The sequence below is a fragment of the Somniosus microcephalus genome, chromosome 6, assembly GCF_052327205.1.
Source record: "Somniosus microcephalus isolate GS21.2 chromosome 6, FLI_Smic_1.0, whole genome shotgun sequence".
NCBI lineage: Eukaryota > Metazoa > Chordata > Chondrichthyes > Squaliformes > Somniosidae > Somniosus > Somniosus microcephalus.
This window is the reverse complement of record NC_140992.1, coordinates 224,979,742-224,996,828: the sequence shown is the minus strand read 5'-3', so window position 1 is coordinate 224,996,828 and position 17,087 is coordinate 224,979,742. Positions and strand designations below refer to the sequence as shown.

At 46.2% G+C, this 17,087-nt stretch overlaps 2 protein-coding genes across 2 annotated transcripts in view; both read left to right on the top strand.

Annotated features, from left to right (window-relative positions):
- The window catches only part of LOC147116489 (uncharacterized), a 105,717-nt gene that overhangs the window by 32,778 nt on the left and 55,852 nt on the right, over window positions 1-17,087 (top strand). The gene's annotated exons all lie outside the window — the stretch shown is intronic.
- On the top strand, window positions 7,674-8,501 carry LOC147116490 (zinc finger BED domain-containing protein 5-like). Its single transcript, XM_085992049.1, has one exon. The coding sequence runs from the start codon at window positions 7,674-7,676 to the stop codon at window positions 8,499-8,501; it is 828 nt and encodes a 275-aa protein (XP_085848175.1).

The window sequence follows — 17,087 nt, the reverse complement described above, 5'->3', positions numbered from 1 at the left end:
CATTGATGAAGCAGCTGAAGATGGTTGGGCCTAGGACACTACCCTGAGGAACTCCTGCAGTGATGTCCTGGGGCTGTGATGAATGATCTTCAATCACCACAACCATCTTCCTTTGTGCTACGTATGACTCCAGCCAGTGGAGAGTTTTCCCCCCGATTCCCATTGACTTCAGTTTTACTAGGGCTCCTTCATGCCACACTCGGTCAAATGCTGCCTTGAGGTCAAGGGCAGTCATTCTCACCTCATCTCTGGAATTCAGCTCCTTTGCCCATGTTTGGACCAAGGCTGTAATGAGGCCGGGAGCAGCGTGGTCTTGGCAGAACCCAAACTGGGCATCAGTGAGCAGGTTATTGGTGAATAAGTGCTGTTTGATAGCACTGTCGATGACACCTTCATCACTTTGCTAATAATTTGAGAGTACACTGATGGGGTGGTAATTGGATTTGCCCTGCTTTTTGTGGACAGGACATAGCTGGGCAGTTTTCCACATTGTCGGATAGGTGCCAGTGTTGTAGCTGTCCTGGAACAGCTTGGCTAGAGGCGCAGCTAGTTCTGGAGCACGTCTTCAGCACGATAGCTGGGATGTTTTCAGGGCCCATAGCCTTTGCTGTATCCCGTGCGCTCAGCCGTTTCTTCATATCACGTGGAGTGACTCGAATTAGCTGAAGACTGGCTTCTGTGATAGTGGGGACCTCAGGAGTAGGCCACTATGGATCATCCACTCGGCACTTCTGGCTGAAGATGATAGCAAATGCTTTAGACTTGTCTTTTGCACTCACATGCTGGGCTCCACCATCATTGAGGATGGGGATATTCATGGAGCCTCCTCCTCCCGTTAGTTGTTTAATGGTCTACAACCATTCACGACTGGATGTGGCAGGACTGCATAGCTTTGATCTGATCCGTTGATTGTGGGATCGCTTAGCCCTGTCTATAGCATGCTGCTTCCACTTTTTAGCATGCAAGTAGTCCTGTGTTGCAGCTTCCTCAGGTTGGCACTTCATTGTTAGGTACGCCTGGTGCTGCTCCTGGCATGCTCTTCTACACTCCTTATTGAACCAGGGTTGGTCCCCTGGCTTGGTGCTAATGGTAGAGTGAGGGATATGCCGGGCCATGAGGTTACAGATTGTGGTAGAATACAATTCTGCTGCTGCTGATGGCCCACAGCGCCTCATGGATGCCCAGTTTTGAGCTGCTAGAGCTGTTCTGAATCTATCCCATTTAGCATGGTGGTAGTGCCACACAACAAGATGGGACTTCGTCTCCACAAGGACTGTGTGGTGGCCATGGCTACCAATACTGTCATGGACAGATGCATCTGCAACAGGTAGATTGGTGAGGACGAGGTCAAGTAGGTTTTTCCTCATGTTGGTTCTCTCCCCACCTGTCGCAGGGCCAGACTGGCAGTTATGTCCTTCAGGACCCGGCCAGCTCAGTCAGTAGTGGTGCTACCAAGCCACTCTTGGTGATGGACATTGAAGTTCCCGAACCCAGAGTACATTCTGTGCCCTTGCTACTCTCAGTGCAAGTGTTCAACATGGCGGAGTACTGATTCATCAGCTGAGGGAGGGCGGTAGGTGGTAATCAGCAGGAGGTTTCCTTGCACATGCTTGGCCTGAGGCCATGGGACTTCATGGGGTCCAGATTCAATGTTGAGGACTCCCAGGGCCACTCCTTCCAGACTGTATATCATTGTGCTGCAACCCCTGGTGGGTCTGTCCTGCCAGTGGGAGTTTGGGACATTGGCTGAAAGGTATGATTCTGTGAGTATGACTATGTCAGACTGTTGCTTGATTAGTCTGTGAGACAGCCCCATCAATTTTGGCAGAAGTCCCCAGACATTGGTGAGGAGGACTGTACAGCGTTGACTGGGCTGGGTGTGCCGTTGCCGTGTCCATAGCCGGTGTCAAGGTCGATGCCGGGTGGTCCGTCCGGTTTAATTCTTATTATTTTGTTTTGTAGTGGTTTGTTACAATTGAGTGGCTTGCTAGACCATTTCAGAGGACAGTTAAAAGTCAACCACATTGCTGTGGGTCTGGAGTCACATATCGGCCAGACCAGGTAAGGATGGCAGATTTCCTTCCCTGAAGGACATTAATGAACCAGATGGGTTTTTAACAACAATCCAATAGTTTCATGGTTACCATTACTGATACTAGCTTTTTATTCCAGATTTATTTAATTAACTGAATTTAAATTACCCAGCTGCATCCTCAAAAAAACTCTAAGGGGGAGAAATTCGGTACCTTAGCGCCTCCCGCTAGCGCGAGCAGATGGCATTAACAGGGCGCTAGAGCATTATCGCCAAGGCGAGGCGAATCCAATGCTGTATGCCAAATCCTGCCACTCCCTGCAGCGCTGCCACTCCCTGCAGCACTGTCACTAAGTTATTGCCGGGAGCCACAACGCCAGGTGCAACGCTCACTGACTGCCTGATCTGCAAAATTGATTGTCGCCACCTACCTTAGTGCCTGGAGGAAACAGCGACAGGGAGAGCTGGCGTGAAGCAACAGGAAGCCAGTTCCAGGGATGTTATTTAAAGGGATCATCAGTAATGAATCGCAGCTGTAGGTTAGTAGAGTTTCAGTGCTTTCTTGTCAGTTTCACATCGTGCAACAGTCTCATTCCGTCATTTTAACATTATTTAGTATCAGGAGTGTTCTGGCAAATAAAAAGTAGCTACATTTATTCTTAAAAAATTCAAACTGCTACACTTAGTTACATTAATGGGCGCTGTACTGGCAGTCAACCTCGCCCTCCAGGATCTATGGCGGAGGGAGCGGAGGCAGGGAGAAAGACTGGAACATGTGGCCAGAGGAAGGAGGAGGGGCATCAGGGCTCTCAACAGGAGGCCTTGCTCTCCGAGGGTATTCCTACAGCACTTCTACCTCCAATTAAGTGAGGAGCAATGTATTAGGAGGCTCTGCTTCACCAAGGAGGTGGTCACAGAACTCTGCCACCTCCTGCAACCAGACCTACAGCCTCGGATCAGGACAACCACGGCTTTCTCAGTGGCAGTCAAGGCCACTGTCGCCCTCAATTTCTTCGCCAGTGATCCTTCCAGTCTGCAGCAGGAGACATAGTGAACATCTCGCATTTCGCCATCTGGGATGGATCTGGGAGGTCACAGAGACTCACAACAGTAGGAGAAGGGACTACATTTCCTTCCCTATCACCAGAGAGAAGCAGGACGAGCACGCATGAGGCTTTGTCAGGATAGCGGGATTCCTCATGGTGCAGGGCGCCACTGACTGCACCTACGTGGCTTTGCAGGCACCGCATAACAATCCTGAGATCTTCCGTAACCGCAAAGGCTACCACTGACTTAATGTGCAGTTGGTGTGCGACCACAGACAGCGAATCCTCAATGTGAATGCCCGTTATCCTGGCAGCAGCCACGATGCCTTCATCCTGCACCAGACTGATGTGCCAGCATTCTTTCAGCCACCACGTCAAGCTCGCGGCTGGCTGCTCAGAGACAACGGCTGCTCGCACTCCACCTGGCTCATGACTCCCCTCCGCAACCCCAACACTCCTGCCCAGCACTCATATAATGAGAGCCACATGCTGCAACCAGGGACATCATCAAGCAGACCATCGGCCTGATGAAGCAACGGTTCTGCTGCCTTGACCGCTCAGAAGGAGCCCTCCAGTACTCGGCTGAGCGGGTGTCCAATTTCATGGTGATCTGCTGCATGCTCCACAACTGGTCCAACATGAGGGCCCAGCCCTTGGGGGACCACCTCAGGAGGAGGACGAGGATGAGGAGGAAGAGGAAGACGAGGAGGAGGAGGAACAGGAGCGAGGGAGGAGGCAGCCACTCAATCGGCCTTCCGGAAGGGTGGTCCGTGAACGCCTCATCAGACTGTGGTTCCAATTAATTAAACTCCAGATCCTCATTGCTCATCACATCCCCATAATTCCATCCCTGTCACAGGCCATATCAAAGTGCAAAGCTGAAATGAGACACATCACAAAAGAATCCAAACTGAGTTAATAAATTTATCAAAAATCAGTGAACACATATTTACAACAAAAATCATTCACCCTTGTGCAATCCCTTAGTGCCTCTCATTACTGTGCCTTTGCCTACTCTAGTGCTCCTACGATGTGTTGGCCCACTAGTGGCTGCAGCACGGCTGGTGGAAGGCTGCTGAGTGTCCATGCAGGAGACCTCAGATGGCCTTGCAGGATGCCCTCGACCAGCTCTGGGCCTGGAAGGCCTGGCTGTAGACTGCACCACCTCAGCATAGGCGGCAGCAGTCTGGGCTGGCTGGATGACAGGCAGTTACAAGGGCAATGACGGAGTGGCAGTGATGAGAGCAGGAATGCTGTCATGATGAGGGCAGCAGGTTCCTGCTTCACTGACCCAATGTCACTCCCCCGGGGCAGCAGCTCAGTATCCCTAGCAATCTGTTGGAGCACAGATTGCTGGCCTGCTGCAACACCGTGAAAGCCCCAGTCAACGGTGGTAGACCCAGCCATAATGGCAGCAGTCAGAGCTTGCGTGGCATCAAGCTGAGACTGCACGACAGCAGTCTGAGATTGGATGCCACCAAGCATAGACTGCATTACAGCACTAAGATGTTGCGTCGCTTCCGCCTGTGCTGCAATGGAAGCTGCCAGATCACCCATCATACGTGGCATCAGGTCTGGGTCGCCATGGTCTCTCTGGGAGTCCACCATCCTTTCCAGACTGGAAATAATGGGCTCCATGGTGTGCACAAAGCCTTGTGCAATGTTGGAGGCAGACTTCTCCATGCTCCTTATCACTGCCGAGAGGCTCTCAGGCACCCTTGCGATTGCACTTATCATCATCGTCTGCATGCCCATCACTCTTCTTCTAAAGGCCTCCCCATCGAAGTCCTCATCTGAGTCCTGTGCAGCAGAACTCGCCGGGGAGCTGGCCCCCAAGTTACCCTTTCCCCCGGCCTTGCTGCAGCCCATTCATCCCCGGTGCCTCACCCTGTGCAGATCCCGCTACTATGTGAAGGAATAAGCCATATAACCTATTCAGAAAAATACACCATCTTATGAAAGAATTCTGGCCTTATTAAAACATGACAAACTGGGTGTGGAAATTTAGAAACCTAACGATGAAATAGCTATGAAAGCATTCTGGCTATTGAGATAAGATAGTTGTTGACCCTGAATAAATAACCTTATTGAAACAGAAGGTGAAAGGCTCCGACAGGCTGAACTTTTGGGAACAAAACAATGGTTCACCCTGGATAAGGTGTTCTAATTTACACTTCGTAAAGAAGCACATAAGATAAGGAACATCTGCCCTCGTAAAGAAGACATAAAGTAAGGAACACCTGCCATCACACCATTTTTCATATGGTAAACTTAGAACACCTAGAGATGAGACATGAGTCTGGCTGAGGTGGCAGTAAGAGATGCAGAGGTCAGGAGGAAAATGACTAGAGATAATTAGCTTCCATCAGCAGAAAACCTTAAAGGAAATACCACTGGAAAAGGGTATAAATATTAAACTCTCAAATGGGATAACAGGCACGCTTTAATCGGGCAAAGCAATTCTCGGCTTCAGAGGCGGCTCTGTAGTCTCCAACTCTTTGTACCTCGGGGATCAAAGATATTTGATATTGGTGGATATCCTGTAGAATACTTTAAGAACTGTAATACTGTAGCGAAGTTAAGATTTGAAAGTAAGATTCTTTGTTAAAAAGATCGTATGTTTTCTCTTTTTAGAACTGTTAATGTTGCGATTGACTCACCAACAGTAAATTGCATGTCGCTTCTTTAATAAATCTATGTATTTTTAGAATTGTCTCACATAAGACTTCTGTATCAAAAACTCGCAAACTCAATCTCTGTACACCCTTTGGTGAGGAGTTGCAGAATTCTGAGGGAGTTTTCCGGACCCTCATAATATCCGTAACGTTACAGTCTAGCTAAACTTATTAAAAGTGCTATCTGGGGAACGGTAACATTTTCGGGTTGTTCCTTTCCTTTATGGAGAGATAGCCCGGACCTTTAGACCCAATTAAGCGTCTTTAGAATTCGGATACCTCAAACTTTAGTTGAAAGTGAATGTCTGAGAAATACGCCTGATCCGGGGTAACCCTAAAGGAGCTAGGACTAGTAATTATCCCTTCAACTATACTAGCCTCTAAAGAACATGTAGCGCCAGTATCTGAGCTGGTGCCTGCGGGTGAGACATGCAGTGATGCGGTGTGCTCTTCCTCCTCCTCTTCTCCTGCTTTGCTCACTACAGTGCCCTCAGGGACAGGATGCTCAGGTAGAACACCGCCCTCCATCTCTCCACAGCGAACACCATTGCCTCCAATGCTTGATCGCAGTATCTGCAGGCTCTCTCTCTCTGGGGCGTGGATCTGCCATGAGTACAGCTGCTTCAGTTGTCTACCTCCTTCTCCTTGACCTGCTGCTTCTTGCTGAGGCAGCTGCACAGCCAGCAATGCTGAGAATGAGGTTCTGCAGCATCAATGAACCTCCCCTTTAAGAACTGGAAAAAGCCTGTAGCAATCATGACTTGTGATCAGACTGCACCTGATATTGGTCCACCCTTTGAGTGTAACGCCAATGAGCTTGGGCTTAAAGACTTGAATTAGCGCTCCAATCATTTCTTTGAGCAGTGAGCATGAATTTTGCATACAGTCTAGAGCAGTGGTTCCCAACCTGTGGTCCGCAGACCACCAGTGGTCCGCGAGGGCACTGCAGGTGGTCCGTGAAAAATAAAATTATGATACTGTAATAATATAATCACGTGTACCTCATATGTATCATATTCGATATTACATTATTATTCACAATGTAATATGCTTCACAAACATCCTTGTGCTATGATGTTCTGTCGAATGAAAGCCTAAAGCCCGCTAATCTTCACCGTCATCTTGAGACTAAGCATGGGGAATACGTGTCCAAGCCAATTGGATTTTTTTACAACCAGCTGAAAGAATTTCAAAGTAGCAAGACAATTATGGAATGCACATCTAAAGGCAGTGATAATGCTAAGGCGGTGGAGGCCTCGTACCGGGTAGCTAGGCTCATAGCAAAGACAGGGAAGCCGCACACAATCGGGGAGGAGTTGATATTGCCAGCTGCTAAGGAGATGGTGGGTGTTATGCTGGGAGAGGGGGCCTGCAAGCAAATTAACATGATTTCATTGTCGGATAACAGTTCAATGCAGAATTGATGAGATGGCCCACGACTTGTGTGATCAGCTAATAGCGAGAATGCAAGCGAGTCGTTTTTATGCACTTCAACTGGATGAATCAACGGACATTGCAAACCTTTCAAACCTGATCACCTATGTAAGGTATGAACACAATGGAGAGATACATGAGGACTTTCTCTTTTGTAAATCATTGCCCACACGCTCAACTGCAGAGGCTATTTTTGGCATGTTGAACAGTTTCATTTTTGAAAATGGGATTGATTGGTCAAAGTGTGTCGGACTTAGCACAGATGGGGCCCATGCGATGTTAGGCCAACACAGTGGGGTTGTTACGCGTGTAAGAGCAGTGGCTCCGCTAGCATCATCCATTCACTGCAGCATCAATAGGGAGGCGTTAGCTGCAAAGAAAATGCCTGCTGATCTCAAGACCGTTTTGGAGGAAGCCGTTAAAACAGTTAATTATATCAAGGCCCATCCACTGAATTTGTGAATATTTGCAGCTCTATGTGACGAGATGGGCAGTGATCACCATCAACTACTTCTGCACACTGAGGTCCGCTGGCTGTCCCGAGGAAAGGTACTCACTCCTCTTTTAGAGTTGCATGATGAGGTGAGAATTTTTTTACTGGATTCAAAGGTTGAACTTTCACATCGCTTCGGTGATTTTCAGTGGCTTGCCAAATTGGCACATATGGCAGATATTTTCGATCACTTGAATGGTCTCAATCTGCGTCTTCAGGGAAAATCAGTGACATTCTTTCATGTGCAGGACAAAATAGAAGCGATGATCAAGAAAATACAGATGTGGGCCAAACGACTTGAGCAGTCAAATTACGACTCGTTTGCAAATCTGTCTGATTTTTTGGTCATGGCAGAGATGCAGCTTCCAAACAATGTGAAACATATCATCAGAGAGCACCTCCAAAGTTTGAAAATACGTGAGTACTTCCCTGTGCCCGACACAAAATTCAACTGGATACGAAATCCCTTTGCGAGCCTTGATGATGACAGCCTCGCAAGCCTGACCTCGAAAGAGCAAGACACCCTTGTGGAACTGTCCTGTGACAGTGCTTTAAAGCAGGATTTTTCTTGGCAATACCTGACTGACTTTTGGCTTAAAGTTGCTTCAGAAAACCCAGCACTGTCCGACAAGGCAGTAAAGTTTCTAATGCCTTTTCCCACAACCTACCTTTGCGAAACTGGATTTTCTGCGCTTGTCGCATTGAAGACCAAATATCGGAATAAACTTCACGTTGAACCAGATCTCCGATTGAGACTGTCATCGCTGGAACCTGACATCCAGCATTTGATGTCTGCGAAACAACATCAGCCTTCTCATTAGGTAAGTGTTATCTTTTCCCCATTGGTAGGCCTACTGCAGCTAAATGTGCTGTGACAAGTGCAATGTATTTGTGAATGAGCATAATAAATGATTGAAACAGCTGCATTTTTAATACCTGTTGATATATACCTTTGACTCCCGTCAGCCATAGGCAATGTTAAAAATGTTTTAAATGGCTTGCTTATGTTGTGGTCCGCAAAAGCTTTTGATGACGATGTAGTGGTCCGCATAAAGGAAAAGGTTGGGAACCGCTGGTCTAGAGCATTAGCGCCTGGCACAAATCTCCAACTTTTCTAATGATACCGCCCATTCCTGGGTCACAATGAGTTTCTAGCCCTAATTGATTTGTCAAACATGATTTCCCTTTCATAAAACCGTGTTGACTCTGCCTGATCATATTTTGATTTTCTGCGTGCCCTGATACCACCTCCTTAATAATAATTCCAGCATTTTCCTGACGACTGCTGTCAGGCTAACAGGCCTGTAGTTCTCTGTTTTCTCTCTCCCTCCTTTCTTGAATACCAGGGTTACATTTGCTATCTTCCAATCCACTGGGACAGTGCCACAATCTAGGGAATTTTGGAAGATCACAACCGATACGTCCATTGTCCCTGCAGTCACCTCTGTTAGAACCCTAGGGTGTAGTCTGTCAGGTCCAGGGAATGTCAGCTTTTAGTCCCATTCATTTCTCCAGTACTTTTCTTTACGAATATTAATTACTTTAAGTTCTTAACTCTCATTAGACCCTTGGTTCACAACTATTTCTGGTATGTTTTTGTGTCTTCTACTGTGAAGACAGATACAAAATATTTGGTTAACGTCCCAGCCATTTCCTTATTCCCTATTATAATTTATCCTGTCTCAGCAGCTAAGGGATCCATGTTTCCTTTTGCTACTCTCTTCCTTTTTACATACTTGTATGATGTGAAAGCTATAGAGTACCTCGGAAACCAGCAGGCACATAGACCCTAACAGATGCAAGACCACCCTTTGTAGCTAGTCTCCCAACACTTGGACTCCACACCAGGTATAACTCCAGCCTAGTCAGAATCAGAGAAATGCCATGCAAGGACCTTGATATCATTTTTATTAAAATGTTACTATTGAGTTAAATTTAGCTCATGAGAGACTAAAATCCTCCAGAGAAGCCTACTTCAAGGCGAGAGGATGTGTATTAAAGATGTGGACAATCCAGATGGTTTGAAACAATGGGCTTTCGGTAAAAAAACATTCCAGCAAATATATGACATTAGGGATTGGAATGTTTCATTTATTTGCAAACAGTAGGAGATAGTTTCTAGCAGACACTACCAAGGGTGTGATTTACCAGAGGCATTCTAGTCAGTTTAACGGGCGGTCCTGTTAACCAGCCCCTGGACAAGTAGGTCAGAGGTGAGGCTGATTTCCTGTGCAGCCAAAAAATTAAAAAGGACAGAAACACCGAGTGTGGGGAGCCTGTCTGGTTGGTTTGAGTATGGGAACATAGTACTAGAAGGACACAGATCTCTTCTAGAAGGCTGGGGCCAAAAAGTCACAGAAAAAAACTGGTTCCAAGAATGTGTTCTAGCCTGGGACAGTGTGGCGTATTTTGTTGTTTTACATGTTATAGAATATGTTATGGAATAAGTTACAATTCAGAATTTACTGCTCTGTTCATTCATGTGGAATCAGTAAAATAAACTATGTTTTTGATTTTTCATTGGCCCTGTCGCACTAAAGTTTTAAATCAGTCAATGGAAGGCAGAACGAGTGCGGGGAACGATGACACATGATACTACAGTATCCAGTTTTTATTTAACACAGGACTTTATTCTCATGGCCCCGGGTCATAAATGAGTAGAATCCTTTTACTGCTGAGCTCAATGCGACCCGCACCAAGGTGCAACTGACAGCATAACTCACACCTGCTAGCTGTGCACTGCATATAAACTAACCAGTTTCAGACTGGTGGTAGAACAAGAACATAAGAACATAAGACGTAGGAGCAGGAGTAGGTGATTCAGCCCCTCGAGCCTGCTCTGCCATTCAATAAGAACATGGCTGATCTGATCTTGGCCTCAACTCCACTTTCCTGCCCGCTCCCCATAACCCTTGACTTCCTTATCATTCAAAAATCTGTCTATCTCCACTTTAAATATATTCAAAGACCCAGCCTCCACAGCTCTCTGGGGAAGAGAATTCCACAGATTCACGACCCTCTGAGAGAAGAAATTCCTCCTCGTTTCCGATTTAAAATGGTGCCCTATATTGCACTTTACAACTACTGGTTAGAGGCAACCTGGAACTCGACATGGCGTACAGGACTCCACACTTCTGTGACTTCATAAATGGAGACAAAGAACTGTAGTAGAATGTCCTCTTTGAAATGCCGTAAAGAAGCTACAGTTAGAAGTGTGAGCTATTAACTGAGTGGTCCATTGCACACGAGAGTTGAGAGTATTTCCTATTCAGAACGGAGGTAAAAGCCTCCAGTCAGACACATTCCTTTTCTTATGAATCAGACTGAGGTAGCAAAACCAACAATTACATTCATGCTGGTCATATAGGTAAGCAGATAAAATATCTCCTAGATATTGGCCCAGAAATTCAGGTCGGGGGCTTCCCGCGGGTGCAAGCCCCCGACCTGCACTTACCTTGCGCGCCGGCCGTTGAGCTGTAGGGCCCCGTGGAATTCCGATCCGGGGCCTGGTCCAACTGCCGGCGCGCAGTGCTTGCATATCCCAGGGGCGCAGTTAGTTCGATGCGTCCCCTGGGAACACGTGGGCCATGGGCAGCCAATCGGAGCAGGGAATGCTCCATTCATAAGTCTGACAGGAAGTGCTGTCAAGACTTATAAATACTACGGCCTCAAAATAGCACTAAACCTTCAAATAAATTATCACATTTTTTAAATAAACTATAAATTACATGAAATAACTATTTTAAACAATCATTTAAATTTTTGAAAAAAATAGTTTTATATTCTAACGGGGCTAAAAATAAACTTACCTTGCTTTAAAGTATTTAAAAATAATAAACCTGTGGAAAAAATGTTTTAATTTTAATTAATTCACCACTTACCTTGTAAAAAGCAGGCCTTACGCCTGCTTTTTATATTTCTAAATTCTGCAGGCTTACCCTCCCGGGGAAACCTGTAAAAAAAACGAAGCTTTATGCGCACACGCGTTCGACCTCTGAACCTCTTCGTTCAGAGGAACGGAAGTGCCGGTTTCCCGCGAATGCGCAGTGCATGCAGGAAACCGGCACTTCCATCGGGCCTACGGATGAGTACCCCGTGCGTACTCACCCATGGAGACCCGAATTTCTGGGCCATTATCTTCTGCCTACTAATGTTCATTGAAAAGATATTGGGGGGTGAATTTCCTCCCTGTTTTCAGTGCATTAGTGGTGTATAAACAGCGTAGGATACTTTGTATTGAGGAAATACGCGTGGAAGTTGTTCCCACCATGTGTGCACCTTTAAAGTGCTTTTCCCAACTTTCCTTATGATCTTTGAGCCTTCCACCCCATCCAATGCCAAGTACCCACTGAGCACATTTGCATATGTCAGTGTGAGCCAGTGGTGCAGCAGCTGCAGGTTTCCAGAGTCTGGGAACTAAGACTGAAATTCATGAGGCGCACCAGCTGCCCGGATCAGCTGATACAGGAGGAACTGAGGACATCCTGACATAGAAGGGTCTGTAGATTCTGAATACAGATTTCTACAACTAGGACTTGCTTCTCATTGATTCTTACAGAGTCAGACCACTGGCAGTTATTCAGACCCCCACTCCACCCCACCCCAGGGATTCTCAGGATAAGGTATGGCATTACCTATGGGCATACTCTTGTATGACATTATCATGGAGGAGGAGGAGCATCACAGGACAGAGCAAAGGAAACTCGAGCAGCATTTATCACAAGACACATTACAGCATCTCCTCACTGAAGTCTTCTCCTCTGTGAAACAAAGTCTATCTTTGACACCACAGCCTTGCCATTCCCCCCCCCACATTTTCAAATAAAAGGACATTTCCTCAAACCACTATGAATGCTATGATATGAGAACACATCAGCCCCCTTTGCCCCTACTTGCCGTGCCAATAATCATCACCTGACAGAAGATTTCAGCATCACATAAGTGTACCCTTTCATGTATGACTCTAAAGCTCCCTCAGTAACAAAGCGCCATGTTAGTGCACATTCTATTATATTAGTGAATTCCAAAGTGAACACAAGCCAACCTACTTTTTCTTAACACTGTGCTCCCCCAGGTGCCTACTCATGACCTTTTTTTCCTGCATATTCCCGTGCTTCTTCTAGGTGCAAACTGAAGCCAGGATTGTAGGAGGTGGTTGGCTGCTCATGCTCTACAGAGGACTCATAGGACTGAAGTTGCCCTTGTCTCATGGCAGCTTGCTCCTGGCAAGGAACTACTGCAGGCTGCCTCCCTGGAGGCAGTCTGGTCTCGCCTCTCATGCTCCACTGAAATAGTGCCTGAGGGGGAAAGTTTATACGGCAGCATACTGGTCTGCTGGTGGGAATATTGCAATTTTGTATTTCATTTAACTTTTTATTGTAAACAGATATAAACAAAATACTTGGAGCCAATGATGGATGATTTAATATGTTACAAAGATAGGTGGGTTAGAAAGTTATGAGGAGGACACAAAGGGCTGGATTTTCATTCAGAAGTCGGGTTGGAGGCAGGACTACAACTTTCGGGGTTGTAGTCCCGCCTCCATCGAGATAAAGCCAATCCACGTGATTTTAACTTGATTGACCTTGTTGAGCCCGCCCAACGGGCTCATCAGGCCAATTAAGGGCTACCCGGCAACAGGTGACATCACAGACTGAAATTTCATCTGTCAAGATGTTTTGACAGATTAAATATCAGTGTTTCACAGCTGTTTGAAGCTGTCAAACACTGACAGTCTTACTTCTAACATGAGTCCTTCTCCACAGACTCAGTTAGAAATCTCTCCTGCACAGAAAGCTGCAGGCTGTCACTTTTGACAGATCGCAGCCATTCAGCTTTCTGTGCCGGTGAGATAAGGGACTTGCCGAACCTAAAGGAAGGCTGAAAAGGTAAGAAAATGTATGTAAAACTTATTTAATCACTTTAGACACACCAAACACACTTACCTTTGCACTCATGTACACATCACTCACCTGAACACCGACATCTCGACCCCTCCAAGCCCTTCAACCCGACGGCCCGACTCCTCCAACTTGGCGTGGTTTGGAGCCGTCGGGATTCCCATAGTTCAAGCTTAAAAATAGGGATTAGGCTAAAAAATGCCTGTTAACTACCTGTTAACAGGCAGTTAATTGGCACTAATCCCTTCCCACCTCAGGGAGGCGGGTCCCAGTGCGGGGCGGGTACCCACCTCCTTTGAAATTGGCATGGAGGCGGGTTGGGGACAGGATGAGGTCGGGACCCCCGATTTCGGAAATTTAACCCCCCGCACGCCTCCAAACCCGACTCCATGGCACACTGAAAATCGAGCCCAAAGAGTCTGCAAAGGGATATAGATAGGTTAAGTGAGTGGGCAAAAATTTGGCAGATAGAGTATAATGTGGGAAAATGTGAGGTTATCCAATTTGGTAGAAAGAATAGAAAAGCACAATATTATTTAATTGGAGTGAGACTACAAAATGCTGCGGTACAAAGGGATCTGGGGGTCCTTGTACATGAAACACAAAATGTTAGCATGCAGGTACAGCAAGTAATTAGGAAGGCTAATAGCATGTTGGCCTTTATTGCAAGGGGTATGGAGCATAAAAGTAGGGAAGTTTTGATACAACTTTACAGGGCGCTGGTGAGACCACACCTAGAGTACTGCGTACAGTTTTGGCCTCCATATTTAAGGAAGGATATACTTGCATTGGAGGCAGTGCAAAGAAGGTTCACTAGGTTGAATTCTGGGGTGAAGGGGTTGACGTATGAGCAGATTAGGCCTATACTCAGTGGAGTTTAGAAGAATGAGAGGTGATCTTATTGAAACATATACGATTCTGAGGGGGATTTATAGGATGGATGCTGAGAGGATGTTTCTCCTAGTGGGGGTATCTAGAACTAGGGGGCATAGTTTCAGAATAAGGGGTCGCCCATTTAAGACGGAGATGAGAAGGAATTTCTTCTCTCAGAGGGTCGTGAATCTTTGGAATTCTCTACCCCAGAGAACTGTGGAGGCGGAGTCATTGAATATATTCAAGGCAGAGATTGACAGACATTTGAACTGCAAGGGAGTCAAATGGTATGGGCAAAGAGCGGGAAAGTAGTGTTGAGGCCAAGATTGGATCAGCCATGATCTTACTGAATGGCGGAGCAGGCTCAAGGGGCCAATTGGCCTACTCCTGCTCCTGTTTCTTATGTTCTTATGTACTTTCCTGTTATACAAACCCACCTTGTAAGATATTGTACAGAAAAGTACCCTTTAGAATAATGAATTAAACCTATTTATTTATTCTTGCAATAAAACAATACAACAGAAATGTTGGGCAAAACATGCTAAAATGTGATTGTTGATCAACAGGATTCTTTATTCACAACCTTCATCTTAAGAAAATGTCAACGTTGCTTTGGAGCCAGTTGATTAGGCAATAGTCCTCATCACAATAATAGTTGGGGTGGGGCCAGGTCTGTGTCCATACATAATTGGCTAATATGAATCATATGATCATTCTTTCGGCATCCATTTGCAGCAATCTCATTGGTGAATAGCAACCACAACATCATTCTGATTGCCAGAACTGAAAGCGTGTTAAAGGCAGGCTCGGTAGAGTCAGGGATTGGAGGACTGCTCATGTGGAGAATAAAGCCCAACACGGACTGGAGGGGTTGAACAGCCTGTTTCTGTGCTGAAATTTCTATGTAAGACCTACATTTGTGAAATCATAAAGCCAAAGAAGTATAACATAGAAACATAGAAGATAGGAGCAGGAGTAGGCCATTCGGCCCCTCGAGCCTGCTCTGTCATTTAATGAGATCATGGCTGATCATCCAAATTCAGTACCCTGTCCCTGCTTACTCCCCATATCCCTTGATCCTTTTAGCCTTAAGAAATATATCTAACGCCTTCTTGAATATATTTAATGAATTGGCCTCAACTGCCTTTTGTGGTAGAGAATTCCGCAGGTTCACAACTCTCTGGGTGAAGAAATTCCTCATCTCTGTCCTAATAGGCGTACCCCTTATCTTTAGACTGTGACCCCTGGTTCTGGACTCCCCCGCCATCGGGAACATCCTTCCTGCATCTAGTCTGTCTAGTCCTGTTAGAATTTTATACGTTTCAATGAGATCCCCTCTCATTCTTCTAAACTCCAGCGAATATAAGCCCAATCGACCCAATCTCTCCTCATACGTCATTCCTCCCATCCCAGGTATCAGTCTGGTGAATCTTCGCTGCACTCCCTCCATGGCAAGATCATCCTTCCTCAGATAAGGTGACCAAAACTGCACACAATACTCAAGGTGTGGTCTCACCAAGGCCCTGTACAACTGCAGCAAGACATCCTGCCTCCTGTACTCGAATCCTCTCGCTATGAAGGCCAACATACCATTTGCCTTCTTAACCGCCTGCTGCACCTGCATGCTTACCTTCAGCGACTGGTGCACAAGGACACCCAGGTCTCATTGCACTTCCCCTTCTCCCAATCTATTGCCGTTCAGATAATAATCTGCCTTCTTCTTTTTGACACCAAAGTGGATAACCTCGCATTTATCCACATTATACTGCAAGTGCCATGCATCTGCCCAATCACCCAACCTGTCCAAATCATACTGGAGTTTCTCGGCAGCCTCCTCACAGCACACACGCCCACCCAGCTTTGTGTCGTCTGCAAACTTGGAGATATTACATCTAGTTCCCTCATCTAGATCATTAATATGTATTGTGAATAGCTGGGTCCTAGCACCGATCCCTACAGTACCCCACTAGTCACTGCCTGCCACTCGGAAAAGGACCCGTTTATTCCAACTCTTTGCTTCCTGTCTGCCAACCAGTTCTCTATCCAATCAGTACATTACCCCCAATCCCATGTGCTTTAACTTTACACGCTAATCTCTTATGCGGGACCTTATCGAAAGCCTTCTGAAAGTCCAAATACACCACATCCACTGGTTCTCCCTTATCTATTCTACCAGTTACATCCTCAAAAAATTCCAGATTAGTCAAGCACGATTTACCTTTTGTAAATCCATGTTGACTTTGTTCAATCCTGTCACTGTTTTCCAAGTGCTCTGCTATTACATCTTTTATAATGGACTCTAGCATTTTCCCCACTACCGATGTCAGGCTTACCGGTCTATAATTCCCTGTTTTCTCTCTACCACCTTTTTTGAATAGTGGGGTTACATTAGCTACCCTCCAATCCATGGGAACTGTTCCAGAATCTATAGAATTTTGGAAGATGACCAGCAATGCATCTACTATTTCTAGGGCCACTTCCTTAAGTACCCTCGGATGTAGATTATCAGGCCCTGGGGATTTATTGGCCTTCAATCCCCTCAATTCCCCTAACAGCATTTCCCTACAAATACTGATTTCACTATGGGCTAAAAATTCAGTTTGGGGCGCCAAGCTCACCTGGGCGCCGGAATTA

What these genes read in the sequence shown, in the direction of transcription:
- LOC147116490 (XM_085992049.1), top strand. Translation starts at nt 7,674, where the DNA reads ATGGGCAGTGATCACCATCAACTACTTCTGCACACTGAGGTCCGCTGG.